The sequence below is a fragment of the Mesoplodon mirus genome (genome assembly GCF_964341445.2).
Source record: "Mesoplodon mirus genome assembly, chromosome: 1".
NCBI classification, from domain to species: Eukaryota; Metazoa; Chordata; class Mammalia; order Artiodactyla; family Ziphiidae; genus Mesoplodon; species Mesoplodon mirus.
The window spans coordinates 8,062,855-8,078,872 of record NC_138976.1 but is presented as its reverse complement, the minus strand read 5'-3'; the positions used below and the strand labels follow the sequence as shown (position 1 = coordinate 8,078,872).

The window sequence follows — 16,018 nt, the reverse complement described above, 5'->3', positions numbered from 1 at the left end:
AGACAGAAGAAAGAGTCATAAAAGTTTATTATATGAAAGAAAGAACACGGCTTCTGTACATCTATTTACAGAACAGACAGATGTATTTACAGCCAGAGGGAGGCATTGGTGTCAGTGAGGGGGCGGGGGCAGGTGCCTGGAGAAGAGTGAGGAGGTGTGAGAAGCCTCCCGTGGCTCAAACACAGGGCACCTCCGCAGGAAGGGGAGAAGCAGAAGCTGGAGGGAGAAACAGGGGTTCCAGTTCTTCCTGAAGGAAAACTTGGTGAGTAGCAGGTGGGATGGAGCCCAGGGTCCACGTAGGACCCTGGAGGTGCAAGGGACATCCTGGAGTTGAACCCAGAACGTTCTCGGGCTGATCACAGTGTCCCTGGGGTGCTCTGGGGAAAGGTCTGTGCCCTTCTGTCCCTGTTGCTGCCCGCAGCTGCAGAGGGGAAGGGTCCATGGGGGTCACAGCTCGCTGGAGCGGACGGCAGGCTCCAGTTTGTGGGACAGGGCAGTGAGGACCTTGTCGAACTTCTCATAGCGCCGGGCCTGGCTGCTGCTGGCGCCCTGGCTGCCCCAGAGGAGGCGCATCTGGAACTCGGTGCTGAACACCTCGAGGAGCTCTGGCCGGGCCTGGAACCCTGCAGGGTGGGGCACAGGGGTCAGGGAACCACCATCCAGCTGCGGAGGCTGGGACTCCCGCTCGGAGCCACCACATGCCTCAGGGCCTCATTCCAAGGGACCTCCCCCCACCTCCACCAGGGATCCCACAAGGTTTGCTGATGAACGTGACCAAGCAGTTTAGCACCCAGTCTTTGTCCTACTATTTGCAACATACAATTTAAAAATGACTAGAAGATAAAATATTAAAATTAATTTTGGGGGGGAGATTTTTCTTTTCTCTTTTGTATTTTTCTGTAAATTCCAAAAGTTTTCCTAAGAAATGTATATACATTTTGTAAGTAAATGTAAAAAAATAGTTTCTTTTTTGTCCTTTCTGAAGAAGAAAGGCAGGAAAGACATATGCCAGATGCTCACGGCATTTACCTCCAGGAAATTGTTGGTGTTTTATCTTGGTTTTGCTCAGCTGTTATTTCCAATTGGTCTACAGAGAAATTTCGTGACTTAAATACTGCCTAGAAAAGTAAAAGGTGGATTATCTGAAGACATTATCTCTCTGCTCCTTCCACAAGGAGGAGTTCTACTTTTTTTAAAATTTATTTATTTTATTTTATTTATTTTTGGCTGCGTTGGGTCTTTGTTGCTGTGCGCGGACTTTCTCTAGCTGCGGTGAGCGGGGGCTACTCTTCGTTGCGGTGCGCGGGCCTCTCATCGCGGTGGCTTCTCTTGTCGTGGAGCACGGGCTCTAGGTGTGCAGTTTCAGGAGTTGTGGCTCGCGGGCTCTAGAGCGCAGGCTCAGTAGTTGTGGCTCGCGAGCTTAGTTGCTCCGCGGCATGTGGGATCTTCCTGGACCAGGGCTCGAACCCATGTCCCCTGCATTGGCAGGTGGATTCTTAACTACTGTGCCACCAGGGAAGCCCAGGAGTTCTACTTTTTGACTAGACTGTGAGCTCCTTGAAGGCAGGGCAGGTCTGCCTCAGCCCCAGGGCCCCAGGCCGAGTGCTTTGTAAACAACCTTGTAAAGTAGGCCTGTTAGGATGCCCACTTCACAGATGAGAAAGCTGAGGCTCAGAGAAGCTAAAATACACAGCTATGGTGCTCTTTGAATCATCTCTTTGTCCCCCGCACCCAACCTGGTGCCTGCCACTAACAACTGCTTGTCAGACTGCTGAATAAGTGAAGAAAAGGGGTGAGAAAAAGAAGTCAGGGAAGCATGCAGGAAAGAGGGATGGAGAAACGTGAAGGGGTGTTTGGAGGAGAGGGGAGAGCAAGTCAAGTGGAGGGAGGCCCAGGCTGGCAGGATCGCCCCCAGCTGTGACCCATGACTCACCCTGCAGCTTGACCTCGGCATTGGTGTGATACAGGCCGCCGTGGTGTGCCACGGTGCGGGCAGCCTCCAGGTGGGCCAGCACCACCTCCACGCCGTGCTCCGTGCTGCCCCAGGGCTCGGGGCCCTCGGCCGGGGCGGAGTCACACTCCAGCAGAGTGATGAGCGGCAGCACGTGAGGAAATGTGGTGCTGCTCAGCGGCGGGCCTTCTGCAGGGAGGGACACACAGTGCTCAGAGGTCTCCGAGGGCCCATCCATCCACTGCGGTCCCAGAAACCAAGGATGTTTTAGGGCAAAGGGCCTGCCTGAGGTCCCAGAGAGGGCCCCCAGGGATTCTGACTCCTGAGACAAACCCTTTGGATTCCTCCAGCTGAACCCACTGCAGCCTTGGCCAAGCTCAGGGGCTGAGGCTGGACCTGGACGTGGCATACACGGTTGCCAGATGCAGAAAGTGAGTGCGGGAACAGCCTTCACAAAGCTCAGTCAAGCCCTCATCATCCTCCCCACTGGGAGAGTCTTTGCTGGCCCAGAGAGGGCTGGAACCTGTCCAAAGTCACATAGCAAGGTGGGAGAGGTACCTTTGCCTTCATTGAGGCTCTTGAGAAATGGCTTGAGCTTCTTCTCGTAGAGGATGGCTCCCTCTGTGTGTCGCTGCCGCAGAGTCACCCATGTCTGCTCCAGCCGGGCAATCTGGGGAGACCAGACTGTGAGCGACCGGCCAGGGAAGGGGCCTGCTGGGGCCACAGGCCACTCTGCCAAGCGGACACCCAGATGCGGGATAATAATTATTAGTATAGTCACCATTCATGAATCTGGGACAGTGCTGACTGCTTTTCCCACATTTCCCATGAAGCTCTCCCAACAACCCATTTTACAGATGAGGGAACTAAGGCTCAGAGAGGGGAATGACTTGCCCAAGGTCATTCCAAAAATAAGTGGCAGAGCTGGGAGTTGAGCCACTGCTCTGGGATCCTGCTGTCACTGTTGACGAGGCAAAGGAGAGGAAGTGGAGTGTGGATGAGGTCCGGGCTGTGAAATTAGACAGACCTAGTTTGAATCCCAACTTTTTCAGCCTCTGAATGTGACTTTAGACAAGTACTGCTCGGCCTCAGTTTCTCCATAAGTGATGAGAACAATAAAGGCACTCCCTTCATGAGATTTTTTTTTGAGGAATTGGTGCTTCTGAAGTACTCGATGTAGCACCTAGCATATAGTCAGTGCTTGCTAAATGAGTGCCGCTTTACATTTATTCTTTAAACTCATATAATGCTCCTCATTCATTTTACAGGTAGGGAAACTGAGAGCGGGGAAAAGGGAAGACTTTGTCTGGGAGCAGGTCAGCACTTAAAGGACTCAGTTCTCCCAGTTACCCTGTCACCAATGCTGCCTAGAAGGTCACAAAGTTCTTCCTGATTCAATATACAGCTATCCCAAAGGAACACATCCTAGGGCTCCTCCGGACATAGACTAGCTTATGCCCAGCTCTACGTGGGCCCCTCAGTACCTGGGCCATATCCAGGGCGCCCATGACTGCAGCGAAGCTGAACATGTTGCCCATGGTCCCCCGAAGCTCGGCCGCCAGCTGGATGGTCTTGTGCAGAAGAGCTGCCCGCTCCTCAGCGGAGCCCGTGCAGCCCAGGATGTCCACGGCCAGCATGATGGACATGGTGTGGAACCTGTCGGAGCAGCCAGGTCAGAGGGGCGGGGCCAGGGACCTAGGGTTGGGGGTCCTTGTGGTTGAGAGCTGAGGGGCGGAGGGCAGAGCCAAAAGCGAGAGATTGTAAAGGGTCAATGAGATTAGGGGGCGCGGCCAGAGTGAGGAAAAGCAAAGCTAAGGGCTTCTGATTGGTCAGTATAAGTCAGGAGGCGGGGCCAGAGGCCCTAGAGCGCCAGGCTGAGAGGCTTGTGACCGATCAGCGGAAATCATCGGAAATCATCTGGTAGAGCTGTTCTAAGAAAGAAAAGGAGAGAAGCCAGAGCTGATGAGAGGGCCAAGGCTCACGGATTGTGATCGGTCAAGAGGATGCAAAATGTGAATTCGGAGATAAAGGACTCGGTCTTTGGGAAACCAAGATTACTTGGAGCTGGATATGGAGAAGGAGCGATTGGTCAATGGGATAGGGGGCGTGGCCAGAACCCCTGGGAGCCGGGGTGAGAGACTGTGATTGGCCAATCGGCCACAGCGAAGGGCCGCGCGGTAGCCCAGGGGGTTCTCCGTGAGTCCCCTTGTGTACTCGCCTTACCTTTCCAGCAGGTCTAGTCGTAGCTGCCGGCCATGGGGGAGAGTGAGCAGCTCCATGCCCCAGCGGACTCCCATTAGGGTCTGCATCTCCTTGGTAACGCCCAGTATCCTAGCAACCTACAAGGACGCCCAGAGGGCTGATTAATTTTCTGTCACGGCTAGCTCAAGCCATCTGGGAGTCAGGGAGCTTTCTCTTGGAGGGCAGCCTGGCCGGGAGGCAGGGTTTGAATTCCAGCTCTACTGCTAACCCTCTGACATGGAGCAAAATGAGCCTCATTCTCCCCATCTGTGAAACGCGGGGTAAATGGGAAAATGCCCAGAGGTGACATGGGCCAGAGGTGCCCAAGACACCCTTGTTCCAGAAGGCAAACCTGAGGTCCGATGGGGAAAGGGCTTGTCCAAGGTCACACAGTGGGCCTAGAACCCAGGGCTGCTCCCTTCACGCCTAGCACTCTTCACAGAGCTACCTCTCAGCACTGTTTCTTTTCTTGCTTCTTGAGCTCAGAGACCAGTGCCACCAAGCAGTCAGTGCCCTCCCGCCACAAACTTCAGAGAGAGAAACTGAGACTGAGAGCAAGTCAGGGTCCTTAGATGGTCAAGATTCATTCAAAGCAAAGGCCCAGGCATTAACAATTTACGGACCTAGGCAATGAGTTTTGTCCACTAGGGGGGGTGGGGACGGGAAGTCGGGCCTTTTGTATTCCCTGGACCAGCCAGACTGACTTTCACCAGGCTCAGAAAGTGTCCCAGGCAGCCAGACGCCACTGGCTTTCAGGACTCCTCGGTTCCAGTGCCACACTGACATCTGGAGGAAGCAAGAATGTCTCAGTTTTTGCTTTTTTTAAAGGAGAAAATTGGGGCCCAGGTGAAGTGATTAGTCAGAGTCACACAGCAAGTGAAGGACGGCCATGAAGTCAGAATCCAGGCCCATTCGCTACACTTGGGAATTTGGGGCCAGGTCCTCACCACCCTGACCCCTGTCCCAAAGCCAGAGGATGGAGGTGCTGCTCCTGCCCCAGTGCGCACCCAGCACCTACCAGGCAGTCAACCTTGGTGACGTGCTGGGCCAGCGTCCGGGCATCGACCTCTGCCAGCAGCTCCTTGACCTTACGCAGGAGGCCCATCTCCAGTGGCCGGTTATCTTTGGGGATCAGTAGTGACTGGAAGGTAGCCGGGTTGAAGGAAGAGGTGGCTTCCACAATGGGGATTGTGAAGGTCCTACCCCAGTCCCCTTCGGGGGCCCCATTTTCTGACAGTTCCTTAAGCCTCTCCCCATAGCTCCTGGCCTGGCGGCTGGAGGCCTCAGCTGCTGCCCACTCTCGGCTGCCACGGACAGGAGGCTGGAGCTGGCAGTAATGGCCAGAGTCCGGGTCGCTGTAGCTACTGAGCGACGGTGATGGGGAGGCCTTGCAGCGGGTGTGGGAGGGGCTGGAGTAAGGGCCCTTGTCCGACTCCCCGGCACTTCCAGGACACAGCTGGGGTTCACTGGAGCGGCGGGTGACAGGGGAGGCAGGCAGCACTGTGGCTGAGGGGGCGGCAGGGGCGGTGTGGACACGGGTCACTGCAAGGAGATAAAGAGAGAGGACTAGTTTCCATGACTCCCCACGCCGTGAGGTTCCCCCACCCCCTTCTCAAAGGACAGGCTCCATTCACCCTACATGGGTGATAGCCCCACCTCCCTGGACCCAGGCCCAGCCCAGCAGACTCTGGCACACTGACCAGCTCTCAGTGGTACTCTGAAATTACCTGGACCCCGGGAGTCTCACTTTCCTACCCTAAGGCTGCTATAGCCTTGGGGAACGACGGAGCTACATGGAGTTTTCCGTGATTCAGAGAAGCTAAGTGCTTGCTGGAGTTCATCGTATGGAATTATTTCTCAATGAATTAGTACTAATGATTTATTGAGTTCATGTGTCCTGGGAACTGGTGACATGCTGGAGATATACTGGTCAAAACAGTAACCATCATCCAAAATTAGAGGTGATGTTTATTGAGCTCTTACTGGCTGCGAGATCCTTCTCTGCACATTAGTCCGTTTAACCTTCTCAACATCCTGTGCGTCGGTATTTTTATGATCCCCATTCTCCAGATGAGAAAACTGAGGCTCAGAGAGGCCAGCTGACCTGCCTGAGGTCACCCAGCCAGCAAGGCATAGAGCTGGGATTTAAAACCAGGTGTTAAGTCCTCACTCCTGGGTACTTCCCTGAGCCGTGTTGCTTAGAAATTGTCCGATAAATAATTTGTGGCAAGGCATTTTAACATTTACACCCAAGGGTGTTGTTCTGAAGGCAAGTTGGCAGTTATGACAAGCTGGCAGGCCCGTGTTTAGAGAAGAACTTGTGACAACCCATATAGACAGCAACATGGCAACAGTGTCTCCCAGCAAAGGTTCCTCCCGGGATGCACCTCTGTCTGCGAGCTTTTCCTGCCAGGTGGACAATATGCAGTATGGCCTGTTGAAGATACTTGTTTTCTTCCAGAAATGAACTAGTGGCATGTTTCTACAGTAGAAATTTTCTTTGTATTTAAAAAAAGCACAGAGCTCTGTGCTTCCTGCTCAATTTTGCTGTGAATCTAGAACTTTTATGAAAAAGTCTATTTAAAAGACTAAAGCAAGCATGACGCGTCTGGTTTGAGCCCACCATTTGGAATCCAGGACGCGTTAAGTCCCAGCCGATGCAGGGCCTGGCAGAGCACCACACAGGGGGCACTTGACCAACGGGGGCTGAGTGTTGCTGACCACACGCACTTCACAGCACTGGAGCCAGATTCAGTAACATTCAGGAGAATGCACTGGAAACCATAGGCACAGTGCCTGGTACCCAACAGGGACTCAATGAGTCGTTGCAGAATGAACAAGCCATGGATATGTTTTGCATGTCAACATCGATAGTTCTACTGGCAAGTTTTTAGTGTCAGCTCTTGCAGGGCATTACTCTCAGAAAAGAGGCAGAAACACACATGATCACGTACTATAACAGAAGTCGTCAAAGGTAGCGCACACGTGCGCACACAAGGCTACTCCCACCAGATCCCCCCACCTGCCCCTACCCCCTCCGCTGGACATACCGGTACTATAGGCAGGGGAGCTGGGGCTCTCAGAGATGGGGGACACAGGAGAGTGCAGGTCTGGGATCTGGTCCATGCTGAGTGCACAGTTGCGGATGGATTCCCGGGGGTGGGGCAGTGATGTGCTGTGGATCAGACACCTTCATGAGCAGAGAGCCCAGAGGTCGGGGTCCTCAGCCTAGTATTAGGACCCCCACCTCTGCCTCCATCCAAGATCTGCTGAACTTCAAAGGCAGAAAAGGCTTGGAGATGATCAAGTCCAACCTCCCAACTGACAGGTACAAAAACTAAAGTCCAGAGGAGGAAAGGCTTGTGCAGTCCACAACCTGCACAACTGTTCTCTTCCCTGGGAACCTTGCCCCCAACTTGCAGAACAGTCTGGGGAGAGGGGCTAGCAGGAAAGGTGGGCAGGCCAAGGGAGCCAGGCCCACCAGCCTGGCCCCTCCTTACTGCTCCCATACTATACCCAGGATGCCTTGGGCACACATGGCCTGTGGATCCTGGCACCGTTTTTTTTTTTTTTTTTTTTTTGCTGTACGCGGGCCTCTCACCGCTGTGGCCTCTCCCGCTGCGGAGCACAGGCTCCGGACACACAGGCTCCGCGGCCATGGCTCGCGGGCCCAGCCGCTCCGCGGCACATGGGATCTTCCGGGATCGGGGCACGAACCCGCGTCCCCTGCATCGGCAGGCGGACTCTCAACCACTGCGCCACCAGGGAAGCCCCTGGCACCGTTTTGATCACTGGTTCCAAACCACAGGCCAAGTGGCTACTCCCCACAGGGTATCCAACCAGCAATTCCTTGGCTGACAGCACCCAGCCCAGGCCCAGGGAAATGGGACCTATCCAAGTGCTGGTGGCACAGGATGGCAGGTCTTGCTGCAAACAGCCAGGGAGGCCATAGAAACTAGGGGCACAGACTTCGGAGTTGAGGGCCTGGGTTAGAATCTGGGTCCTACCACTCTCTAGCAAGCGGCTGCCCCTTTCCAAGCCTACTTCCTCATCTACAAAGTGGGGGCATGGACAGAAGCCACCTCCCAGGGGGACGTGGGAGTCACTGAAGTTGGGCACAAGAGCACCAGGAGAGGGCCAGGTACACAGTAGGGCCTCCGGAATGATTGGCTGCTGTGGCTTTTCCTGGGATCAGGGCCTGGTGTCACCTAGCCCCAGACAACTGGGTGTCATCAAAAATGTCGCTGAGAACATTCCATTCCCTGTGCGGTGGCTTGCATCCTGCAAAGCCCTCTGCTCTGATGCCCACCTTGGCCTAGTTTGGTGGGGTGGGGTGGGCTGGCAACAAGGACCAGGCCCCTGCCTGGGACAGGACAGCACCCAGGGCTCCCCCTAGGCCAGAGAGGGCTTTCTGAGTGAGGGCCTTTTATAGGTAGGAACGTGGAGGCAAGAGAGGAGGAATGCCAGGGCCAAGGGTGAACAGCTAGTCGTAGCAGAGCTGGGATGGCAACCTGCGCTCCGGACTTCTACTCAGCACAGCCTGAGCTTCCTCCTGTTCTTCCCCGCACACCAAGGCTCCAGGGCAGTCATAGCACCTCAGACCCGTGTGACTGGGCCTCCCCTTTCTCACCAGCACCCTCATTACCAACACCCCCATTTGACAGATGGGGAGCCTGAGGCCTAGCATAGGTTCTCACTCACCTGGTGGGGCAGCCATCACTGCGGGTGACCTTGTCGGCGGTGAGCCCGTCGGTCATGGTGACGCTGCGCCGCTTCATGTGGCTGCCCTTGGGGCCTGAGGGGCTGGCGGGGCTGGCGGCCTTGCCACCGCCCTGGCCCAGGCCGTAGCAGGCCTCCAGGTAGCGCAGCGGGAAGGTGCGGTTGACAGGGCAGTAGATGATGGCGCCACTCTGCTCTGACACAGCCTTGCGGCTGCCCACGTGATACCGCACAAGGGCCGGCACGTGGTCGAAGCTCTCCTGCTCGAACAGGTACTGGATGTGGGTGTAGCTCTCACCCGCCTTCACCACCACCTTGTTGATCTTGAAGTGCAAGGCCTGGTTGCGCCAGCGGCAGGTGAGCACATAGTCGCCCAGGCTGGTGAGCGAGTCCCGGATGAGGAAGTCACCATTGCGCTGCACCAGGGTCTCGGAGACCTGCGAGAGGCAAGGGTCAGGCTGGAGCAGGGCAGGGGCAGAGAGGGCCAGACCCGGGATCTGGGGGACACAGTGAACAGAGATATCTGAAGCTTGGGAGTTGCACCCTCGGACCCAGATTCAGAGGGTGCAACTCAGCCAGAGGCCCTGGGTCCGGGGAACAGAGGCTCAGGCATGGGAGGACATAACACCCTGGGATGGGGGTCGCCATGATCTGAAACTCAGGTCTCAGACCTGCTCCTTCTCAGGTCTCACGTTGGGCAGAGCGGATTCTCAGTCCTCATGCCTCCAAACACCCAGTGCTCTGGCACATCTCTGGGCCTTTGAACCTCAAGCTACTTTCTCTGCCTGGAACATCCTGCCCACCTGGTGAACTCCTATCCATCTCACAATGGCCTCTCTCCTCAGCACCCCTTCCTCGGGGCAGCCCACACTCCCTGCTGGGTACTCCATTCTTGCACTTCTCTCACTGGGCTCTGACGGTCTGCCTGCCTGTCAACCCCTACCCTGGGATACCAGCCCTCAAGGGAAGCCACCACCTATTTTATCTCTGCATCCTTGGTGCCCAGAACAGGGCCTGACAGAGCTGATACTTGACAAAGATTTACAGCATGAATGTAAAAGGGAACAGGTGACTATTAGCCTCAGCCCAGAAATTCAACTTTGTTAAAATTGAGTAGCCTAAGGACTGATATGCACTGACCAAACACACAAGAGGCTGATGTATAGACCTATAACAATAACAGTAAAAATAATCGTAGTAATAATAACAACCACCACCATAAAGGGCAATGTTCACTGAGCTCACTGCATGTCAGACATCGTGTTAAGAACTTCACATGCATTATTAGTTCATTTAATTCTCACAACCAACCTTTAAGGTAGGCACTATTATTATCCTCCATCTTATAGATAAGGAAACTGGGGCTCAGAGAGGTGAAGTGACTTGTTCAAGGTCACACAGTCAGTAAAGGGCAGAACTAGACCTCATCCCAGGCTACTCGGATTGAACCCACCAAACAATAGTCAGAGCTTCTCTGGGCTGGGGCTGGCCGAGGCGGTGGGTCTAGGGCTGAGGTCTCAGCTCAGGGCCCGCTCACCTCACGGGGGATGCGGCCATGGTACCAGGCGTGGCTGCGGAGATCTGTGCTGCTGAGTTTGAGCTCTTCCTCCAACTCCTTGTGCAATTTCTCAGGCGATGAGTCCAGGATGTACTTCTCCTTGGAGAACTGGGCAGGAGACAGCAAAAGTTGGCATCCAAACTGAAGCGCCTTCCTCCTTCCCTCCCAACCGCCACCACCCCAGGTGAACTCATTCCATCCTGGGACCCTGGGAACACTTAGGCACAGCTCCTCACACAGGAGTCCCTATCCCAGCAGGAGTAACAGAATCTCAATTAAATCCACCAAAAAGTGCCTACTGTGTTCTAGGCTCTGAACTATGTGCCAGGGTAGATAAGTCAATAAATAAACCTGTCCTCAAGGAAGCTCCTAGTCTAAGAGGGGAGGCAAAAGCGACATGAGCATTTGAGGGACTTCCCTGGTGGTCCAGTGGTTAAGAATCCACCTTCCAATGCAGAGGATGCAGGTTCGATCCCTGGTCAGGGAACTAAGATCCCACATGACGCGGGGCAGCTCGGCCGTGGGGCAACTAAGAGCACGCTTTAGAGCTTGCGTGCCACAACAAGAGAGCCCGTGCACTGCAACTACTGAGCCCGCATGCCACAACTAGAGAGAATCCTGTGCGCTGCAACTAAGACCTGACGCAGCCAAATAAATAAATAAATATTTTTAAAAAGCAACATGAGCATTTGAGGTCAGCACCACAACACTGGACAGCGGCAAAGAGCCGAGTAGCTTTTCAAAGGGAGGAGACGAAGTCTAGCCCAGGTGGAGTGGTCCAGGAAGACTTCCTGGAGGAGATGGCAATCACAAACACTCATTCTGCACCAAAGACACCAAACTGGTCTTGAAGTGGAGGGAGGGAGGATTTCTAAACGTATATAACACAGCAGGTACCCAGGCAAAAGCATGGACAAAAACAGGGCTGAATGCATGAGGATACATTCTGGGACAGTGACTTACACAGGCGTCGAGGAGGCAGCTACAAACACGGTAGCAGAGCACCCCGCTGCCTAAAGACACCTGTGATGTCCTCTACAGTTCCCAAAGCCCTTTCTTCCTTGCTGTCTCAAGCAATCCTTGCTAGATGGGGAAACTGCAGCCCAGCAGGGAAGCCCGAGGTCACTCACTGGAGATAATGCTCAGGACGCCCCCTTCCACCTGCCCAAGGGGTAGATTCCTGGTTTCCTGGTTACTGTGGCCTGGGGTTGGAGGCCTAAGAGGGAGGGGAGCCCCTGCTGCCAGGTGTGCCCCCATCATGAAGCCCAGCCCAATCCTGGCTGTCTTGTGAGTTCCCCGGGCCTCAGTTTCTTCCTCTGTAAAATGGAAACAATTGCAGAACCTGCTTCACAGGATTGCAAGGATGAAAGGAGGCAATACTCCAGAGCACTGCAACTAGCCCACAGATGTCCTTGTCACTGCCAGAACATGTGACATTGCTTCCTCTCCCTTCCCCCAATTCCAGACCGCAATGATGGCTGGTCCAGGACAGATAGATATGGCCCAGACCTGGCCAGGCAGCAGGACAGATGAAGGGGGGCACTAAAGGGCAATCTCTCCCCAGGACCCACTCCTCACCAGCGTCCAGCGTCCTCTAGTCCAGCCCCTGCCTCCTCTGACCGTTCACAGCTCTCGGAGCCTAACCCTGCTGCTCCATTCTCCACCCCTCTGCTCCCACTGCCTTGACTTACCTCAGTCTACACTGCTGCCAAGACATCCTGGTTCCCAGCTTCAGAGATATCTAGAGTCTCTTACTCCATTATTTCAACACTGAACCCCTACTCTGGGACAGGTCCTGTGCCAGGGGCTGAGCCCAAGGTCATCAGGACAGGCGGCCTCTGTCCTGGGGGAGCCACACAGGTACTGACAAGCAATCCCAGGATCTCTGGATGTCCAGAGACGCACAGGGAGCTCCAGGGGCGGAGGAGCATGTCCCTCCTCATCTGGTCAGGGAGTCCCTGAAGAGGTGACATCTCCACTGAGGCCTGATGGAGCCAAGCAAAAGCATCAGGGTGGGGACAGGCAGGTGGGCAGGTAAGAGCTCTGGGAAGACAGTGGCAGAGTCAGGGCCCTGTAGGCAGAGCCAAGGCCCTGGGGGGGCGGGAGGAGAAGCTTCGAAAGGGCTGGGGGTGGCAGGGGCAGACATGGCAGGGCTGTGAGGCTGCCTTGGGGAGCTGGGGTTTACCCAGAGGCCACAGCAGAGCTGCAGAAGGGTTCTAAAGTGTTGGGGCAGGTTCCATCCACTGCGTGGAGATGGCCTAGTGTTTTCCAGGCAATGGCAGGGAAGGGTGGGGTGTGGGGATGGGAATTGGGGGAAGGGTGTTTACACAACCATTGATCAGGTGTGGGGAAGAGGGCGGAGGGGTCAGAGAGGATTCCAGGTAGAGAGCGCCTGGGAGGACAATGAGACACTCTCCAAGGTGGGCAAGGCTGGGGCAGGAGCAGCTTGGGGATGGGCCCATAAAAATTTGGGCTTTGAGGCACCTGTAGGCCTCTGGGGACAGATGGTGGGAGTGGGTGATGGAGATGAGTGCTCAGGGAAAGGCAGGGCCTGAGGATGGGGATTCTGTACATCCCCCGCCCAGGGTAGAAACCAATACCCCAGAAAGGCAGGGAGGTCCGGGGTGAACTAAGATTAGCTAACTCAGATACCTACACTCCTCCATGGGGTTCCCTATTCTTCAGGGTCCTGGCCCCTCTCCTATACCACACCACACCCTGGAGAGGGAAGAGTGGAAGCCACAGGGGAGACTCCTTCTCCTTGACAAAGAGCACGCAATTGAGAAGTTGCCCCAGTTCCACAGCTGGAGCAAGAGGGACAGGGGGCAAAGAAGGGGAGGGGGCTGTGTAGTAAAGAACCTGGCCTCAAGACGCTGCCTGCCACTGTATGACCTTGAGCTGATCAGTCTCCCTTTTTGGGCCTGGGTAGCTTCATCTGTAAATGGGGGGTGGGAGACTGGGCTCCACTTTTAAACCATAATCAATGGTTAGGGAGAACCTGGAGGGACAAACTTGGTCCTCCCACACACCGGAGCTTAGGGAACCCTAAGGTCCCTGTGATTCCTCACCTTCGACCCGGGGGTCCCTAGCTCCCAAGGAGGGTGGGTGCTGGGGCGCGAATGCAGCATCCCTGCTCCCGCTGCACTGCTATTGGCCAGAGATGATCTCACCGCCTCCCGGCCTGCGAGCGCCTGATTGGCGGGTGCGGGGATGCTGCGCTCAGCCGCCGGCGGGGCAGTCATTCAGGCGGGCTCGGAGCGTGTGTGAGCCTGGGGGAGCGCAGAGGTGATGCGCCCCGCGTCCCCCAGGGGGCTCGGGAGGCAAAAGCGCGGAGACCCTGGGTCAGGGTCTTAACCACTTCTCACCAGCCGGTGCCCAGCAAGCCCCCTCTAGCTCCCTTAAGTCTCGCAACCCTAAGCAAAGCCATCCCCAGATGATGCTCCGCAGAGAGGCGGGGTCCGGGTCCTCCCCTCCACCCCCTTCCGTTTAACCCTTTCACCGCCACGGCGCCGTCCCGCACTGACCGGCCAGCTGGGCTAGGAGACCCGCGCCCGGAGCACGCCCGAGCCCACCTAGAGGGCAGAAGGGTTGCAGGCGCTCTGGCCCCAGCCTCGGCACCCGCAGCATCCCCTCAGCTTCCCACCCCTCACTCAGCCTTTGGACCCCGGCCCAGCGCCCCCGGTACAATGGGGAGTCAGGCTGCCCGGGTCAGCCGCAGGGGCCGGAGTGCTTGCTGGAGGACCGGCAGGACGCCGGGGACTCATCTCCAGGTACCCAACGCCCCAGCTCAGCTCCATCCTGCAGAGGAGGCAGGACCGGAACGGCAGCCTCCGCAGCCCCGAGTCTCGGGAGTGGCAGCTGGACCCTCACCCTGCGGAGCGTCTGGGCGCCCAGAGGTGAGGTTGGGGCGACCCCGCCCCCTCCCGCAGCCCTCAGCCTGCAGCCCGCAGCCCCTGACTGGCCGGACCCTGCGCGGCGTCACGGGCTGCGGCTCCCCGGCTCCGGGGGCGAGCGGCCAGGGGTCCCAGCCCGGAGCGCCTGGCGGGGGCCGAGCCGCCCCCTCACCTGCACCTGCACGAAGGAGCCGCGGTAGAAGCAGCAGGCGGCGGCCGACAGGGCGCTCCACAGGCTGCACCGCTCGGTCATGGTGGGGCCGGGCGGCCAGGGCCAGGACTGTGCGGGGGACGGCTGCCGGCGGGGCAGGGGCGCAGGACCGACCGGGCTGGGCACCGGCTGCGCTTGCCTCTCGGCGGCGCGATTACCTCATCGCCTTGTCGGGGGAGGAGCGGGGAGGCGGGGCGGGGAGACCCCACCCTCCAGCCAGCCCCGGGAGGGGAGGGGGCCATTGTTCCTCCCTCCGCCCGCCCCCGGCTCCCCGCCCCTAGCCCCCAGAGCTCCAGCCCCGCGCGCCCCGGCAGCCTGTAGTCCGAGGATGCTGAACGGGGGACCTGCCAAGGGGGGCTTCACGGGGGACAGAAGGATGGGGTGGGGACCCCTGGGCCGGCAAGGGAGGGGGGTGGTCCTGCGGCCCCCACTCGTCTCACCCCTCACTGACCCGGAGCGGGCAGAGACTTTGAACTAAATCATATCTAAAGCTGGAAAAATCCCTGTATATGTTTGACCAAATCCTTTGTGGCCTCAGGAAATCTCCCAGAGCCCAGGATTTCTCACCTCTGATTTGGAATCAGGGACTCTGCTGGGAATTGCGGGATATTCCACTGACAGACTTGGGGGTGGGGGTGGGGAGGGCAGAGACTCAGTAAGGCTCAATGGTTTGGGAATCAACCTGGGTTCAACTAGCGGTGCCCCACCTCCACCCAACCAGTCCCTTCTCCTGGAGCCCAGATTTACTCATCTGGAAAACATACCTGTGCTGACCTCACAGAACTCTTGTTAGCATTGGCTGAGCTGATGCATGTAAATTGCCAGACATAAAATAAGTGCTCAATAAATGCCTGCTATTGTTTTCAAGCTTAGTGTCTTAGAATCTGGACTTTTGGTCCTAGAATCATAGGCTCTTCAGCACAAAGGGAGTCATCACTGACTCTGCATCAGTCAGGCCTGGAGTTCAAATCCTTTTGACAGGCTGTGTGACCTTAGGCAGGTGAGTCCACCTCTCTGGGTCTCAGACATTTGATTATTTTCTGTAAATACATCTGAAGCTCTGAGCATAGAACTTGGAATTTTATGGTCTTGGAACTTTAGAATCCTTGCCTTAGAATCAAAGTACTCACTGAGAAACCCTGGAGTTCTGGAAGCTGAGTATATAAGGTCAGGAATGGACTTTTGGTAACCGACTATTGATTCCACCCTCTCCTGAGGCTTGAAGCTACAACTAACATTCCTTTGAGTTTATCCTTCAAGGGATTCTTTAATCAGCTCCAGTGAGCAGGTATTATTTCTTTTATTAGCATTTTTTTTTTTTTTTTTGCGGTACGCGGACCTTTCACCGTTGTGGCCCCTCCCGTTGCGGAGCACAGGCTCTGGACACGCAGGCTCAGCGGCCATGGCTCACAGGCCCAGCAGCTCTGCGACACATGGGATCCTCC

General features: G+C 56.2%; 1 protein-coding gene across 2 annotated transcripts in view; it reads right to left on the bottom strand.

Moving 5' to 3' along the window:
- Window positions 1–29: 29 nt before the first annotated feature.
- SH2D3C (SH2 domain containing 3C) overlaps window positions 30–16,018 on the bottom strand; it is a 32,386-nt gene continuing 16,397 nt past the window's right edge. For both annotated transcript variants that reach the window (XM_082622502.1, XM_082622503.1), the window contains 9 exons: window positions 10,449–10,577; window positions 8,894–9,348; window positions 7,243–7,367; window positions 5,211–5,734; window positions 4,175–4,290; window positions 3,436–3,607; window positions 2,510–2,621; window positions 1,934–2,140; window positions 30–623 (listed from right to left, as the gene is read on the bottom strand). In XM_082622502.1, coding sequence (XP_082478628.1) covers window positions 448–623; window positions 1,934–2,140; window positions 2,510–2,621; window positions 3,436–3,607; window positions 4,175–4,290; window positions 5,211–5,734; window positions 7,243–7,367; window positions 8,894–9,348; window positions 10,449–10,577 — 2,016 coding nt within the window. In that variant the 3' untranslated portion in view covers window positions 30–447. The remainder of the gene's footprint in view (window positions 624–1,933; window positions 2,141–2,509; window positions 2,622–3,435; window positions 3,608–4,174; window positions 4,291–5,210; window positions 5,735–7,242; window positions 7,368–8,893; window positions 9,349–10,448; window positions 10,578–16,018) is intronic.